The sequence below is a fragment of the Primulina huaijiensis genome, chromosome 12, assembly GCF_012295235.1.
Source record: "Primulina huaijiensis isolate GDHJ02 chromosome 12, ASM1229523v2, whole genome shotgun sequence".
Taxonomy (NCBI): domain Eukaryota; kingdom Viridiplantae; phylum Streptophyta; class Magnoliopsida; order Lamiales; family Gesneriaceae; genus Primulina; species Primulina huaijiensis.
Genome location: NC_133317.1, coordinates 2,558,678 through 2,575,817, shown reverse-complemented (window position 1 = coordinate 2,575,817; position 17,140 = coordinate 2,558,678). Strand labels below are relative to the sequence as shown.

The following is a 17,140-nucleotide window of genomic DNA, read 5'->3' as shown; positions in this document are numbered from 1 at the left end:
AATCTATAGTAAAGCACGATCCCAAACTTATTGCCTTAATAAAAAAAAATTCGAGCTACGACCCCTAAATGATCGCTTAGTGATAAAAGAGATAGAGACGCAGATACATTAATTTTACTCAAAGGATTTTTCAGATTTTCAATTTTTTTTTTTTTGATAGGAGGGCATGCAGGAGAGGCGCTATCAACAATAAATTTCACATTCCATAGTTATCTTATCCAAATTATAATATGTTATTTTATGTCATTATTTTTATGGTATTAAAAAGTAAAATTGCAGTACATATAAATTAAACAATATAATAATTATTTTACACACGCGTGAAATATTGACATTATATATGGCTTACCGCGTCGTACGTGGGCCACCCCAATCGATTTTCATTAAACCCCCCAAATTAAAAATAAATATGGCTTTGATATAATGTTCTCTTGTAATTTTTAATTATGATAACTTGACTCTAGAGCACGAGTTATGTGAGTGGTTGATATCTAGTTGAGCTTCATTTATTTTGCTCACATGGCTCTCCATCTAAATTTATGCTGTCATTTTCTCAATCAATCCATTTATCTTTTTGGAGCTGCGCATCTAAACCTTTTCCGATCTTCTGGTTAGTTTTACCTTGAAAATCCATTTGGAATATTTTTACCTAAATTCCAATGCATGCATGCATGCTTCTCACCAAAGATTCAAATAAATATTACATTTTATTTTTCATTTGTCCCAAATATCTAGTTTCATATTTAATATTGTTTTTATCAATCTACACTCGTCATTAAATACATTTAAATAATTATAAAAATATTGTTATGTTACTAAAACACTCAGTTAAATAAGGATAAAACAAAATATTCCTTTGTAAAATTCACTTTTTCAGCTGTTTTCTTAAATTGTGTGAAGTTCTAAGTCAGCTATTTTCATACAATTCCAATCAATGGACACATGCATGTATCAAAGTTCCAAAATGAGAGTTTATTTAAGTTAGGTGCAACTTTAATTACATCATGTTTTTAAGACCAGGTATTTTGTGATAAGGTCTCACGGATAAACTATCCGTGATATTGATCAATCCTGCACATATTTATAATAAAAATTAATATTTTGACATAAAAAATAATTTTTTTCAATCCAAATAGAAGACTTTTTTCACAATATTGAGACATGAGAGACATCATCTGTTTTTGTGTATTTTTATTTCCTAAAAAATAAAATAACTTATTGGGTTTCTTTAATTTTGCCATCATTAAACAAGCTTACCTGCCCATCAGCTGTCCAATTAAATACAATATATATCTTCCAGCATTATATTTGCTGTAGTATTATTTTCTTAGTGGTCCTTAATTTCCCGGCTATGTCACACACACCTCTCCCATTAAATTCCCAACCATAGCTTTTACAAATATATATTTATGCATCTCGTTCGTCGTTGTGTGTGCATACATCCCAACTATTAAAAATTTACACTCCTCAGTAATCCTTAATAGCATTGCTTGCAAAACTACTATACCAATCATGTCTCCACATTATAGAATTCTTTTTGCCTTCTTTTTAACAACATTGCTTGTATTCAAACGAGTCGAGGCTCGAGCTTTTTTTGTGTTCGGGGATTCACTCGTGGACAGCGGGAACAATAATTACTTAGCTACTACAGCTCGCGCGGACGCACCTCCATACGGCCTCGATTATCCGACGCATCGGCCGACCGGGCGTTTCTCCAATGGTTTTAATATCCCGGATCTTATCAGTGAGTACCCTACATTTGTCTTTTTTGTTTTGGTTATTTGGATTATGTATGTGTAATTCAAATCTTCAAATATTAGAGTCATTTGTGCCTCTTTTTTTTTTTGTAATATTTATATGTTATGTTATTCAAATACATACCTCTTTTTTAAAATTATAATGCCTACGTGTTATAAGTTGTCTTAATCTTCTTCCAAGGGTGAGTATTAATTAATTAGTGTTTGATAAAAAATTTAAAAAAAATATATATTTGGGTTATCTAATTTTATGATTGGTTGGTTGTTTTAGGTCAGAAAATTGGTGGTAGTGAATCACCGTTGCCGTACCTAAGTCCGGCGCTAAACGGGGAAAGGCTATTGGTGGGAGCCAACTTTGCGTCGGCAGGAGTTGGAATTCTTAATGACACTGGCGTACAATTTGTGAGTTTATTATTAAATTCATATTTTATTAACATTAAATCATATAGTCCCGGCCCGTACGTCAAGTATTAATGGTTTGAGCTAAATTTTGGTTTTTGAAAATTTAGATTTTGAAATTTATGCTGCGTCATTTCAAATAGATAATTTGTGGGATAAGTTTAATTTCACTCCCTTCTTTTACCATTTTCGGGTTTTCCATACTTACATGTTGATATATACGTATATTTAGTCTGATGTCATATCGACGGACCAAATCGATTACTATGCACGATTCAAGTTTAATAAACAGTGAGTACTGATAAATATATATGTGATGAACAACCATGCAAATGTCAAAATATAAGTCGTAAATCGATGTTTTTCTTTAAACTGATGATGGATGGATGGATGGATGGATGGATTCAGGTGAACATAATAAGGATTGGCCAACAATTGGCGTATTTCCAACAATATCAGGAAAGAGTGGCTGCATTGATCGGAGCAGCGGAGACCGAAGGACTCGTGAATCAAGCATTGATTCTCATCACATTGGGAGGCAACGATTTTGTCAATAATTACTATCTAGTCCCTGTCTCCGCCAGGTCTCGACAATATGCTATTCAAGATTACGTCCCCTTTCTCATCTCCGAATACGAAAAGATTTTGGTGGTAATTCTCAATCATTTTATACATTATATTAATTAATATCATCGTCGGTCGGTCGATCATATATAACTTATAGTTCATCTTACATCAACATCCAAATTTTGGTCGATAATACAATGCTACAGGGAACTAAGTGTGGCTCATCTTATAATGTCGGCATATGAAACAACTTTTTTGCTGTTTATATCTTTCATGTAAATGCACTAGAATTAGGTACACTGTTGCATCTTTTTTCATGTAACTTTTATTTGTTATAATTATAATATAATATTGATTGCATGATTATTATTATTATTATTATTATTATTAAAGTTGGTGGGGTTACACGAATTTATGGAAGCAATAAAAGCGCGTAAATTCTTTGTATATAAATAATGCACCGATAGAAGGAATGGTGGTGTGTAGGTGGGTGCGATTACTAGAATTTAAGTTTTTATTAAATAAAATAGTACGCAGCATGTGACCGTAGTGGAATATCCTGCCTCGGTTTCTTCATGAAAAATAATAATTATTATTGATCATTTGCTGTCAGGTTTATCATATATTCAATCAAATAAATGCGTTATCTCTATTTTATTTTAAATATTCAGGTTTTAGTATTTATACACAAATGAAGATTTCCACGAGACCTGGACAAATAATAATTAGTACATACGGTCACTAGCTTGTGGGAAGAATTTAATAATATTTATAATGATTTGATGAATCAATCATTTTTATGAAACGAGGACGACAATTTTGTAGAATGAATTATCTCTTTTGTGACTGCAGAGACTTTACGAACTAGGAGCTCGACGAGTCCTGGTGACCGGGACAGGGCCGATAGGCTGCGTGCCCGCGGAACTAGCGATGCGAGGTAGAAACGGCGAATGCTCAGTTGAACTCCAACATGCAGCGTCACTGTTTAATCCACAGCTCAGCGAAATGCTACTGAGGTTGAATAGTGAAATAGGTGCAACCGTCTTCATTGCTGCCAACACACAAGCCACTCACTATGATTTCATCAACAATCCTGAAGCATATGGTAAGAAGTTCTTTTCTTTTTTTTAATTTTCTCTTTCATATATTCCGTTCAAAAGGTGGAATTAAAAAATAAATTTAATTGAAAAAATACTTTATTTGACTATATTTATTTGGTGTCTTTGTAGGATTTGTTACCGCAAAGGTGGCATGTTGTGGACAAGGGCCTTTCAATGGACTAGGATTATGCACACCATTATCCAACTTGTGCCCCAACAGAGACATTTTTGCATTCTGGGATGCATTCCATCCATCCGAAAGGGCTAACCGATTGATCGTCAATCGGATATTCTCCGGCACAACCGAATACATGAACCCTGTGAACCTCAGCACCATCTTGGCTTTAGATGGTCAGACATAATATATATATAAAACATACAGTCTCGTCAAGGTCATGCGTGTATTTTGTTGAATTTATGTCATTTTTGAGATTGATTATCCGGCATTAACAAGCCGTCGATTGTGAACGAACGTCTGTTCTCTTATTTTTCGAAGATTCTTAAGAGTTTTTCTTGCTAGAATAAATATATATGATTTGGTGTAGAAGTCCATTCCAATCCATATAAAGCAAAATCAAGTTTACATTATTCCGAATTTCCATAACATGCATTTGAGTACATCCTCAGAATTCGGTAATATATATGAATTCATATCCGTAAAGATTATATCTTCAGTCTAGAAAATATATGGAATCAAAGCCTTGACATTGTTGGGGAAACTTTCAAATTTGGAAACGTTGGAAAGTAGGTAATGGTGATAAAAATTGCCACTGATTCCGATCAAAAACGTCACAAGACCGACGTACTTCAGGTCGGTCGTTGGGTTCGGGGAAGCCTGGAATTTCGTGTTGGAAATAAAGCATAGCAGCGGACGAGGTGAGGTAGATGGGTGAAATGATAAACGTGGGTAACTAGTTTGGATAATGGTGTGCATTTAATACTAGCAAGACAAATGATCAATTTTAGTCATTGTGTATTTTTGTTGAATCGATAGTTATGTAATTATGCTCTTTCGATTAATAATTTAGTCTTTCTTGTAAAAATCATACTACTAAATGGGCTAATATTTTTGTTAAAAATTATAATTATGTTGTTGAAGAATATTTTTAAACACACACTTATAAAAATGTAACAATAAAATTGTTGACTTAATTACATTATTTTAGGAAAAATGACTAAAATCGATCTCGAAGAAAAACTGTAATACGAAACACACATGACCAAAAATGACACATACCAATACATACATGACAAAAATTGAAATTTTTTCCATTAAAGGTACTATACATTGAAATAAAATCGAAATATATATCTTTTTTGTGGTTGACGAGTTTTGAAATACTACATATATAGTTTGTATTTTAATCTCTCTCAATCTCACTATATTTTTGAAAATGTAGTTAGTTATTTTGTATCGAAATTTTGATTTATAATGGATAAGAAACGTAAACAGAAATTAATTCGCAAATAATTATCAAAACCCTAGCTAAATTATATTCTACATAAGAAATTATAGTCAATAAATAAATATATATATATAATTTTACATTTCAAATATATTTAACTATATTTAAATATTCCGCGTATAAAGTAATAACGATCGACAATGACATGCATGACATGAAACCAAATGCCAAAGATTAGTAGCACTTTTCGGAATCGAACCAAACTTCATTGAAATTGAACCTCAATTCAATTCTCCCAAATTTGACAAATTAAACTCAAATATTAAAATACATATTGTATATTCCACCCGGTTTGAACCAAAGCTAAAAACAGTGGGGACTGGGAAAAATGTGAGCCTAAATTCTACTTTCAAAGTTCAAACCATAGTACCTACAAAATGTTTTATTGCAACCTTTTGCACACATTATGAGTAAATATTTGAATGAAAATAAAATAAAATAAAAATAATAATACTATGATACATAGGCAGCACTCAAAAATATTTCACACAGATATCTTCAACTATCGTTTACATTTCTATGTCTTCCAAGTCTGGCAGAGGAAAACGAAGTATCGCCGCGATACCAGTAAGCTGTGCCAGTTCTGGACCTCAGACATTCAAAAAAGAACTTATTGATATTTGGTCATCATTAATTAACATGATAACAAGGAAGAAAAATATGTAGTTTTCTTTCAAAAACAATCACGCACAAAAGATATACAAAATAACATAGGGATGTGCTTACGTTCTCCTGACACGTGCATAGAGGAGAAGATGTAAACAGAGCCGCCTGAGTTCTTGACAGAATCTACCAAGTTCACATACCTTTGCCTCGTTGGTATATCTGAATTCCTGGGAAAACATCGTTGTGGAGTAATAAATAGAGTGATCATATGGCTTTCGATATGGTTTCAATTTTGCGAGGTAATAGCAGACTACACCATCCAAGTTTGGGTATGAATTCAGATAGAGGCCAAAACTTGTCCAAATCTCGACAATCTTGATCCAAGTTTGGGTATGAGTTCAGATAAGAGGCCAAAACTTATCCAAATCTTGATCCAAAATTTTCTACTTCCGTATCATACTTCTTTTGCTACTCGACTTTTATTTCAATACAAACTTGATATAAAACATGCCTGGATCATGGAACTTACCACCCAATTACCCCATAATCAATGTACAGCATGTTTGTGCACATGAAGAAAGCAAGGTCAGATTAATTGATGACAGAAACATGATGAAGGCGACAAGTTCAGTAAATCAGGAAAAAATTCTAATCATACATCCTTTCCATCCAGTTTCAGGAGGTCATTAAGAGATGATAAAATCACTGACCTAAAGAGCTCATCCGTAATGAGAAGCGTCTGGACAGCTAGTCGCTCATGGGCAACTTCAACGTGTTTTGGTCCATAACAAGCTCGAGCAGGATCCTATCCAACGCCACAACATATTAATTAAAATAAACCAAACTAAACCATGTTGATTATAAATCTGACTTTACTAACTATTAACTAATAAGCCTAACACTCATGAAAGCATGCAGACCGATATATTGTGAATTCAGACCAAAAAAAAGAGAGGTGGAAATACTAGCAAATTGTGAACATAGGTATAGAGACAACGGACATTTGAGAGCATAGCAAAGAAATCCTGGAGTGCCCGGACCTGCATTAAAATAAAATCAATAATAAACCCTACAAGAAAAAAATATTAACACACAAAACACAAACCAACCAAATATTTCGACCGCTAAATGATAGCAACTGAGTGAACAAGGCATATTGCTACCTCCTGTGCAGCTTTTGTGTCTTTAATCATATTCATGACATTTGGAGCATCCAAAACCTCCCTCAAACTATGCCTGTGTATATTTTTCAAATATAAAATTATGATTACAAGTTATGATAAAAAAATCACGCTGCCAGTTAAATTATCTCAAAATAAGTATATTCAATGTACTCCGAATGACAATTCAATATATTGAAAATTCAACATGTAGGATCTTATTTTGAAGAAAAGTTTTTATAATTTATTTTTCCTCTCATTTCACAGTCACGACCATATTCACAAACATTAAATACAAATTTTCACAAACTTGATACAACTGGCCACCAAGAGTTGGAGTATCCAACAGATTTATTGATTAATTTGTAGATGCTGTTTCCTGACAGATTCTCAATTCATTAGATGGTTGTACTTGTATCCAGAATAACAGAAACAAAGAGAATTAGTAGATAATAAGCGGTTAATGAGATCCAATGAGAAAAGTTCGCATCAGACAAGATCTGAAATAGTTATAAATAAGGTGACAAGGAAACAACAAAACAAGAAAATGAACAAAAAGAGAAGATAGTTGTACTTGTATCCAGAAGTAGCGTGCACGAGAACTATACGTGATTTATTCTCGATGATGGATCTAAGTGACCTCCTCTCCGCCTCCAACATCAAGTGTCGATGAAATTGATCCTGAACAAGCATGGGATTGATCCAAAGCCATTATTCCATCATTATTATGAAATAAATAAATTTTAGTATGAATCCAGCTAAAAACCAAAAAATTCATCGAGAAAATTGGAATAACAACTCTTTTATATGCTTATTGGTGTGAGAAGAGCTACCTTAGTAAAACCGGGACTTGCAATCACAGCACAGCGAACAATGTTGAAATCAACATGTTTAAGGAATGCCTAAAACAAGTGGAACAAAATTGTTGATTCCATTTAGAAATTTTTGAAATAGACACAAAACGAGCACAAGAAAACAGGTAAGCACTCAAATTTACCAATAAAACATTGTCGAAAAACTTGTTCAATGCCTGCCAGAAAAGACATATATCGGTAAGGACTCAAGTGATATAATCCCAGGAAAAAGTTAGCAGATTTAGTCAAATAACATTTTGGAAAACAATTAACGGTCATACTTTGTCATAACCTGCAATTGCAGGACCATGCTTGCGTGGTATTGAAGTCTCTACACGAGAACGAGTCGTTGTCACGCTGTTAATATTAACCCATTTAAAAATGAGTGTGTGATTAGAAGACAATAATCTGCAACAAACTCAAATTTTAGTAGTTCTGGCTTAAGCAACCGATTTTAAACAGTTCCATCCAACGAAATTATCTAATAAAGTCCAGATAGATGCTCAAATTAATACGACCCACTCATAAACAAGTTGCAAGAAGATGAAATCGTAAACCAGTGCCTAGGGGAATCATGAAAAACTCAATTAGAAAAAGATACATGTCCAGTACAAGGCATGATCTATTGAATTTTTAATACTAATACCACTACCTTTTGCCAACAAGTAAAATATGAGCCAGACCTTCTTGCATCAGAACAACAGCAAGGTCCGCACTTGTTGTAGGATCTTAAACATTAAAATATAAGCTTCAAATCAGCAGATATACAAATAATCACAATTTCAGAAAAATGAAATGTGTATCCTGCTAGCACTACATATGAAAGCAATTCAAGGATAAAAGCAGATTCCAGGCACAAACACCATAGGATATATGTTAACAATTTCCCAATAATTTTAAACTTAGGTGCCAACACAAACTTGTTAATTATTATCAAGGTTTACCATCATAGAGCACTCAACTGTTCTTACATTCTCAGATGGTCATGAGGTAACACAGCATGCTGATGAAATCGTCTATTTTTGTACCACACAGGTTTGTTGAGGCAATTACATGTCCAGGTATGATTTAGAACCATAAAAGGGCAAAACCGTGAACAAGGTAATTTGACCAAAAAATGAGTAATATGGAATTTGACCTTTTTAATTATGTAAAAACAAGAGAAACAAATAATGAGGTTACATGGATCAGTTGAAATTCCATACCAGATGCTTGATGCAGCACATCCAATGCCACCGAGTCCCAGATTTCCTAGCAAACCATGCGTAAAGACTTATTTAGTGCAAAATTATTTTTGCTGCAATTTTTTTTTGTCATTCATGCTATTGGCACAGAATCATAATAGCATTAGAAAAAACTATTTCCAAGAACCAAGGATATCGAGAGTTTTCACAATGTACCATTTTCCCAGTGTTTTCTTTAGTTTGCACTTGGTTGCCGTTGCAGAGGATGCCATTAATAATCCTTATTCATCACTTTGTTTCAAATCAAGTCCATTCATCTAAACCCATGAGCTAATCATTGTTAACTGTTCACACATGATATTCCATCCCATTTCTCTCATATTGTTGATCTCATCAACCCAGAAAATTAATAGTCCTAGAAAACAAAATTATTAGAGGCACAATGCTATTTCACCTTTCATCCCAAACAAAATCAGTAACACCAAACCCATTATTAGCAATCTATTACTATTTCTATTCCCATCATATTACTTCAATCATCGCAGTAATCATATCACTGCAACCTAACCCAGCCTAAAATTCTGAGGCAAGGTTCTAGTTGGTTTATGAAATAAATAGTGGGACAAAGACACTAAAATCAAACTTACGCGCATTAAATAAGGCGAGAACATACACAATTTCATGTTTTTTGTTCAACATGCAACATCAAAATTAACATTAAAGTAATGCTGCAATGAGTATAAATACAATCAAATTTACGTCTAAAAAAAGTACAGGGAAGGGAAAAACTTAAATAAACTAGGGAAAAATGACACACCTTCCTTAACACAAACGGTCGGTGGAGCTCAACTTCTAGAGTGTGAAATGCCCCAATCTGCAGCATGATAACAATATAGCATCCCCAATGCTATTAAAAAACATAAGAGAATGAGGAGCAACGGCCACAAACCTTGACATGTTCATTCTCCAAAATATTCTTCCCACATATACGTAGGACAGATCCTTCTTTGTCATACTCGATGGTCTAATTTAAAACATACACACATATCATTCATTTCAGTCTAGGATTTGTGGACAAGATTAATGCAACCGTCTTAAGGCATTTAAGATTCTTATTGTGAATAACTATAAACTATACAAAAAAACAAATTGGAATGTGTGAAGTGCTGCCAGCAAAAATTGGTCATACTTCAAATCTTTTTTCAACACACTAATCTTAACTCTAACCTCGACTTTGATTTCAAGCTTCAGTTTCACTCTTTCTGCATCTCTTCCTCCCGAAGCAGCTTCTCTCAAAACCTTCCTACATACAGACAATAATCATCAAATGTACTCTCACACAACAATCAGATTAAACACTTCCGGACATTAGTCCATAACTATTCCACTTCATAACACGAAATCACATACAATATATTTAAACCTACAGAATCATTGTTTCAATTTCAGTTTCCAGGATGAGAAACATGTAGAAAAAACCACAAAAAAAACAGAAAAATATAAAGAACTTTTTCTTCTCCTTGCTTTAGCCTCCCCCTAAAATTTTAGGAGCATATTACTTGCTTGAATAAGGAACACTCAATCTGATCTTCCTAAATTCAAGAATAAATATTAGTGTCACGAGAAAACTTGTAGTTTACGTAGAAAGCTCCTATCTTATTATTTTTTACTACGTTATTTATTTTTTTGTGAAGTAAGGATCGCGTCTTTAAATTAGTTTTAGCAAGGATGCCGATAACAGGAGCAATCCGTTGCTCACTGGTATAGTAAGAGTGGACTGATTATGGGGGAAAATATACGATTTAAAGCCACCGACAAAAGCTTGACATATAAATTCAACCTTTGACACTAAAAAAAAACTATGAAAAACCAGCTCAACATAGCAAAAAGAACCCAAAAGTTACCTCACTGTGACAGACAATACACTATCGCCCTCAGATATCAAATTGTAAGCGAGCCACAAATCATCCGCTTCTTCGGCAACCATCTGCATCAAAACCCAGAAACAAAACAAATCAATCCCAATAAAAATTTCAAAATTATATCCAAATTACTCAAACCCACCTCTGTTTATGCCAACAATAGGTCGAATAAGAATTAAAGAAGAATTTTACAAAAAATTCATATCTTGAAATTACAGCTCAAGGAAAAAAAGAAAAAAAAAGTGAAGAAAAAGCAACCTTCACGCTTCCAGGACCATCGCGTATGAATTCTCTGCGAACGATCTTCATGATATTTTGCCTCGTTTTCTTAGTTTCTCCCCTACTTTTTTCTTCTTTAAGACCGGAGAAAATATTGGTTGATTCGGTTGTAATCTTGAGATAGACGCAAATTGCAATACAGTTGATGTATGGGAAAATGAGAAAAAAAGCAATCACGGAAGATTTTATTAAAAAAAATAGTGAATGTAATTTATTTTTTTATTTTTTATTTAAAATTTGTTTAAGAACTAATTTTTTCATTAATATATTTTAATTTTATATATAATAAAATTTATAATTTAATTAAATAAAAAAACTTACTCGACTCAATTTTTCCATCTTTCTCGACTCAATCCTATATCTGATTTCATTCCTTGTCTTCACAAAAAATCTTTTTCTTCTCAACCTTACATCCTCTCATTTTTTTGGCTAACAATTAACCACGAGTCTACAAGTTATTCCTCTGCAACAAATCCAATAAAAAAACCACGTATTGTTAATAAATTTATTTTGAGATATGAAATTTATTGGATTTCGTCAGAGTCAACGAGCTTCACCCTAGGTCGTGAAGCACGACTTTCACGACCCACGGCTTCACGACCCAACTTTGGGTCGTGAAGCACAAAGTTTGGGTCGTGAAGCACTTGTCAACTTTGTGCTTCACAACCCAAAGCTTTTGTGCTTCACCACCCAAACTTTGGGTGGTGAAGCACAGTGCTTCACAACTCAAGACCCAAGGTTGTGGGCTTCACGATCCACTCGGGGTCGTGACGTGAAGATTTCACGACCCCTTCACGACCCGTCACGATCCATTAATTTTAAATTTTTATAATTAATAAAAAAAATTTGAATACAAGTTAACTTTAGGATCAAGATACGTTGAAATCTGTAAGAAAATTGCATCATTTTTAAATGAGAAAAAGATAAAATATTTGGTGCAGTACACTCAATTTGGTAATTTAATTTTATGTGCTAAGGATTATAACAATTTCAATCAAAACTGGGTCGAATGTTATAACTCGNCATATTATTATAAAATTTGTTAAAAATTTTAGTATAATTATAAAATTTATAAAATTTGTTAATGTTTATATACAATAAACATTAATTTCATATGCTTTGATATATATTCATTACATTAAAGTGAATATNATTTTAGTATAATTATAAAATTTGTTAATGTTTATATACAATAAACATTAATTTCATATGCTTTGATATACATTCATTACATTAAAGTGAATATGTAATGAAATTTGTTATGAATTTTTTTAGTTCTATTATTATAAAATTTGTTAAGAATTTTAGTGGAATTATAAAATTTGTTAATGTTTATATACAATAAACATTAATTTCATATGCTTCGATATACATTCATTAAAGTGAATATGTAATGAAATTTGTTATGAATTTTTTTAGTTCTATTATTATAAAATTGCTATGAATTTTAGTGGAATTATAAAATTTGTTAAGATTTTTAGTCGAGTATAAATTCAACCCACATTGTTAGAATAAGAGATACATTCTTCTACTTGTTATGAATTTTTTAACTAACATACTTAAATTATAACATATAACTAATGTTTATACAAATAAATTTTTTATATATATTTACATTCTAATCATATATAAAGTGAATTATATATTATAAAATGATCAAAACTCAAAAATATCAAAAATTTCCTACCCACTCGACCCATCTCGACCCAAACTCGACCCAAATCCTAAACCCTAAACAAAACCCTAAACCAAACCTCTAACATTATCACCCGACCCACTCGTCCCAAAATTGAAACAATTTACCACCCGCACGACCCAAATTTAAAAATCTACTACACACATTACAATCTTGTCCACTCGATCCACACCAAAATTAAAAATTCATCACAAACACATTACATATTAATAAAATCAAATCGATTTTTTTTTTAAATTCAAACAAATTACATATCATTCAATCTTATCTTCTACCAAATTCTCCGACATATGGAAATCTGTTTTGTTTTTTCCTTCCACGTATTCTCTTGATCACAGGTGGCATAACCTACAAAACATAGATAAGATTATTATATAGACAATAGTATATATTTTAAAAAAATATGCTATATTATAAGGGCATCCACAACGGTGGATATTATCCAAGTCATGTCNGGTCGAGATGCCTCGACCCAAGCTCTTCACAATTGTGAAGAGAGCTCTTCACAATTGTGAAGAGCTTGGGTCGAGGCATCTCGACCAAGCCCGACCCAAAAACAAATGTTCGACAAAAAAAAAAAAGAATCTCGACCCATCTCGTCCCAAAAAAAAAAAGCTCTTAACAATTGTGAAGAGCTTGGGTCTTTGGGTCTCGACAGGAGACCCAAGCTTTTCACAATTGTGAAGAGCTTGGGTGGGTCGAGGTGAAGAGCAAGCAGTTTTTTTTTTTATTAAAAAAATATTTTTTTAAAAAGTAAAATCTAACTAACTAATTAATGACTTAATAAATGAACTCACCTAATTAACATCAGTCAACTCCCTTTTTTTGATTTAAAAAAGTCAAAATCCTTTTTATTTAATTAAATTTAAAATGAGTCGTATATTTTTTATTGTCCCGTTGAAGTCTTGTAAATTATATTTTCTATTTTTTATATTCAAATTTTAAATGCTTTATTTTAATATATTATTAATTATTAAACCAAAACCCGCTCTTTTTTAGAAATTTTTTTTCAAAACTTATGATGTGTTTTTCTATGATATGTTGGGAAATTTTTTTGGATTTGATTTGATTTTGTTTGAACATATTAGTTTTGTGAATATGCTATAATTATGTAATATATGTTTCAGTGATACGTTCAATACATTCGATATATATTGATTTAAGTGAAAAATAAAATATTTATGTAAAAAATATATTATTTAGTAAACGTTTTGATTTGATTGAAAATATTATTTTACGATGTAAGTGTGAACGAGTCATTTTACACGATGAAATACCTGTTTTTTTTTATAAAAATTTTAATTCATAATTAATATTTTTTAATATAGAACTTTTAACGATATTTTTACTTGAATGCATGATTTTGTTGGAAGGGAAAAAAAGGCGGATGAATTGGAGAAAAATACATCTGTCTATCATTTATTTAAGATTCAGTACCCAACAGTTTTTTTTTGTATTTTAATACTTGACAAAAGACAAACTTGGTTTTTACTACATGTTTCATGCAATTTTAACTATTTACCCTTTTAATTAATAAAAAATTATATAAATACCTATTTTTGTTGGTTATCTTCTCTTTCCACTCATCATTCCCAATGTATTTAGATGACATGTAAATTGAATTTAAAATTTTTTATTTAAAAAAAAACAAATTCGCAACCAATTGAACTTTTTGAAATACTTAGTTTTACTTGCGAAATACCTAATTTCAATTTTAAAATACTTTATTTGGTAAATGAGATACTCATAATGGGTATTAAAATATTGGATATTCGAATATGCAATGTAAGTTCACCAAATGCTCGCTTTCCATCCAAGATGTATTTGGATGACATGTTCATTTCATTTAATTTATTTTTTTATTTTTTTTTTAAAAAATTCGCAACTAAGCATTGAACATTTTGAAGTACTTACTTTTATTTGCGAAATATCTAATTTCAATTTTAAATACTTGATTTGGTAATTGAGATACTCATAAAAGTTAATAAAATACTGGATATTCTAGTGGGCAATGTAAGTTCACCAAGTGCTCGCATTTCTATCCAAGATGTATTTAGATTACATGTACATTCATTTAAATATTTTTTAATTTTTAAAAGAAAAACAAATTCGCAACTAAGCATTGACCTTTTTGAAGTACTTAGTTTTACTTGCGAAATACCTAATTTCAATTTTAAAATACTTGATTTGGTCAATGAAATACTCAGAATGAGTATTAAAATACTGAATATTAGAATATGCAACGTAAATTCCCCAAATGCTCACATTTCCGTCCAAGATGCGTTTGGATGACAAGTTTATTTCATTTAATTATTTTTTTATCGTTAAAAAAAACAAATTCGTAACTAATCATTGAATTTTTTCAAGTACTTAGTTTTACTTGCGAAATACCTAATTTCAATTTTAAAATACTTGATTTGGTAAATGATATACTCAGAATGAGTATTAAAATATTGGATATTCTAATATGCAACGTAAATTCACCAAATGATCGCATTTCTATCTAAGATGCATTTGAATGACATGTTCATTTCATTTAATTATTTTTTTATTGTTAAAAAAAAAACAAATTCGTAACTAAGCATTAAACTTTTTTAAATACTTAGTTTTACTTGCGAAATACCTAATTTCAATTTTAAAATACTTGATTTGGTAAATGAGAAACTCAGAATGGGTATTAAAATACTGGATATTCGAATATGCAATGTAAGTTTACCAAGTACTCGCATTTCCATCCAAGATGCATTTGGATGACATGTTCATTTCATTTAATTATTTTTTTATTGTTAAAAAAAAAAAAAAACAAATTCGCAACTAAACATTGAACTTTTTCAATTACTTAGTTTTACTTGCTAAATACCTAATTTCAATTTTAAATTACTTGATTTGGTAAATGAGATACTCAAAATGAGTATTAAGATACTGGATATTCGAATATGCAACGTATGTTCACCAAGTGCTCGTATTTCCATCCAAAATACATTTGGATGACATATTCATTTCATTTAATAGTTTTTTTAATTGTTAAAAAAAACAAATTTGCAACTAAGTATTGAACTTTTTCAAGTACTTAGTTTTACTTGCGAAATACCTAATTTCGGTTTTAAAATACTTGATTTGGTAAATGAGATACTCATAATGAGTATTAAAATACTGGATATTCGAATATGTAACATAAGTTCACCAAGTGCTCGCGTTTATATCCAAGATGAATTTGGATGGCATGTTCAAGGACTTTTCAGCAGCTACAAAGCTTTGAAAGAGAAAAAAGGCTTAGAGCAAATATTTGAAGATTTCCGGACAATGTTCTTCGAGAGAATAGCCTGTGATAGGAACGAGTAGCATAATCCGTGGATTTATAATTTACAGAGAAATATGAAGTCGGATACACGTCGATAGTCATATTCCAGTAGGTCGAAAGTTATGGGATTTAATGAAACGACATGCAATTCACCATGGACTAATTGGGAGATGCATTATGAACATAGTTCGTAAATGAGCTTGAAGTTTGCACTTTAAGTATATCTATCGATTTTTGGATCAACGATTTATAAAATATTCATAAATATTAATTGACAATACTTTTTGATATTCAATGAATGACTTATTTGACAATTATACTTATTTGACATAATACTTATTAGTAATTATTCATTATACTTATTAATATTTTTTTCTTTATACTTATGAGTATTAATTTATAATATCATTAATATTCATTCACAATACTTGTTGGTATTCATTAAATGACAATGCAATACTTCATTTGATATCATCCTCATTATTATTCTTTCATAATATTTATTGGTAATCATTCATTATATGCATCAATATTCTTTCATTATACTTATTATCAAATTTGAGTTTTTAAGGGTAAAATCAATTATCAGTGGAATCTAATTATATAATATTTGTAACAATTTAGGTATCACATTTTTATTTCATGGATCTCATCATCAAAGACAACTCAATATTGACTTCAAATTATATATTTTGACACCATCAAATAATCGAATTTGAGTATTTAAATGGTAAAATCAAGTATTTGTGGACTCGTATTAGGCATTATTTGTATTAATTTAGGTATCATATTAGATACTTCTCAAGTAAAAATAAGTATTTTAAAATTTCAATACTTAGTTGAGAATTT

At 31.1% G+C, this 17,140-nt stretch overlaps 2 protein-coding genes across 4 annotated transcripts; one reads left to right on the top strand and one right to left on the bottom strand.

Moving 5' to 3' along the window:
* The first annotated feature begins 1,413 nt into the window (after window positions 1-1,413).
* On the top strand, window positions 1,414-4,411 carry LOC140990564 (GDSL esterase/lipase At5g33370-like). The gene is made up of 5 exons (XM_073460303.1): window positions 1,414-1,744; window positions 2,029-2,159; window positions 2,565-2,807; window positions 3,576-3,828; window positions 3,953-4,411. Exons 1-5 carry the CDS (start codon window positions 1,513-1,515, stop codon window positions 4,183-4,185), a joined length of 1,092 nt encoding a protein of 363 aa, XP_073316404.1. The 5' UTR covers window positions 1,414-1,512; the 3' UTR covers window positions 4,186-4,411.
* Window positions 4,412-5,521: 1,110 nt separating this feature from the next.
* On the bottom strand, window positions 5,522-11,430 carry LOC140989513 (protein PELOTA 1-like). Of its 3 annotated transcripts, none has more exons than XM_073458720.1 (16): window positions 11,274-11,430; window positions 10,998-11,080; window positions 10,321-10,396; window positions 10,043-10,117; window positions 9,911-9,967; window positions 9,115-9,160; window positions 8,562-8,637; window positions 8,191-8,266; window positions 8,053-8,085; window positions 7,889-7,957; window positions 7,630-7,736; window positions 7,059-7,131; window positions 6,861-6,935; window positions 6,606-6,700; window positions 6,016-6,122; window positions 5,522-5,872 (listed from the first exon to the last, which is right to left on the bottom strand). In XM_073458720.1, the coding sequence occupies exons 1-16, from the start codon at window positions 11,322-11,324 to the stop codon at window positions 5,799-5,801; spliced, it is 1,173 nt and encodes a 390-aa protein (XP_073314821.1). In that variant the 5' UTR covers window positions 11,325-11,430; the 3' UTR covers window positions 5,522-5,798. The 3 variants fall into 3 exon arrangements, with proteins under 3 accessions (XP_073314821.1, XP_073314823.1, XP_073314824.1); XM_073458722.1 differs by having other exon boundaries at window positions 6,897-6,935; XM_073458723.1 differs by lacking the exon at window positions 10,043-10,117.
* Between the last annotated feature and the right edge of the window lie 5,710 nt (window positions 11,431-17,140).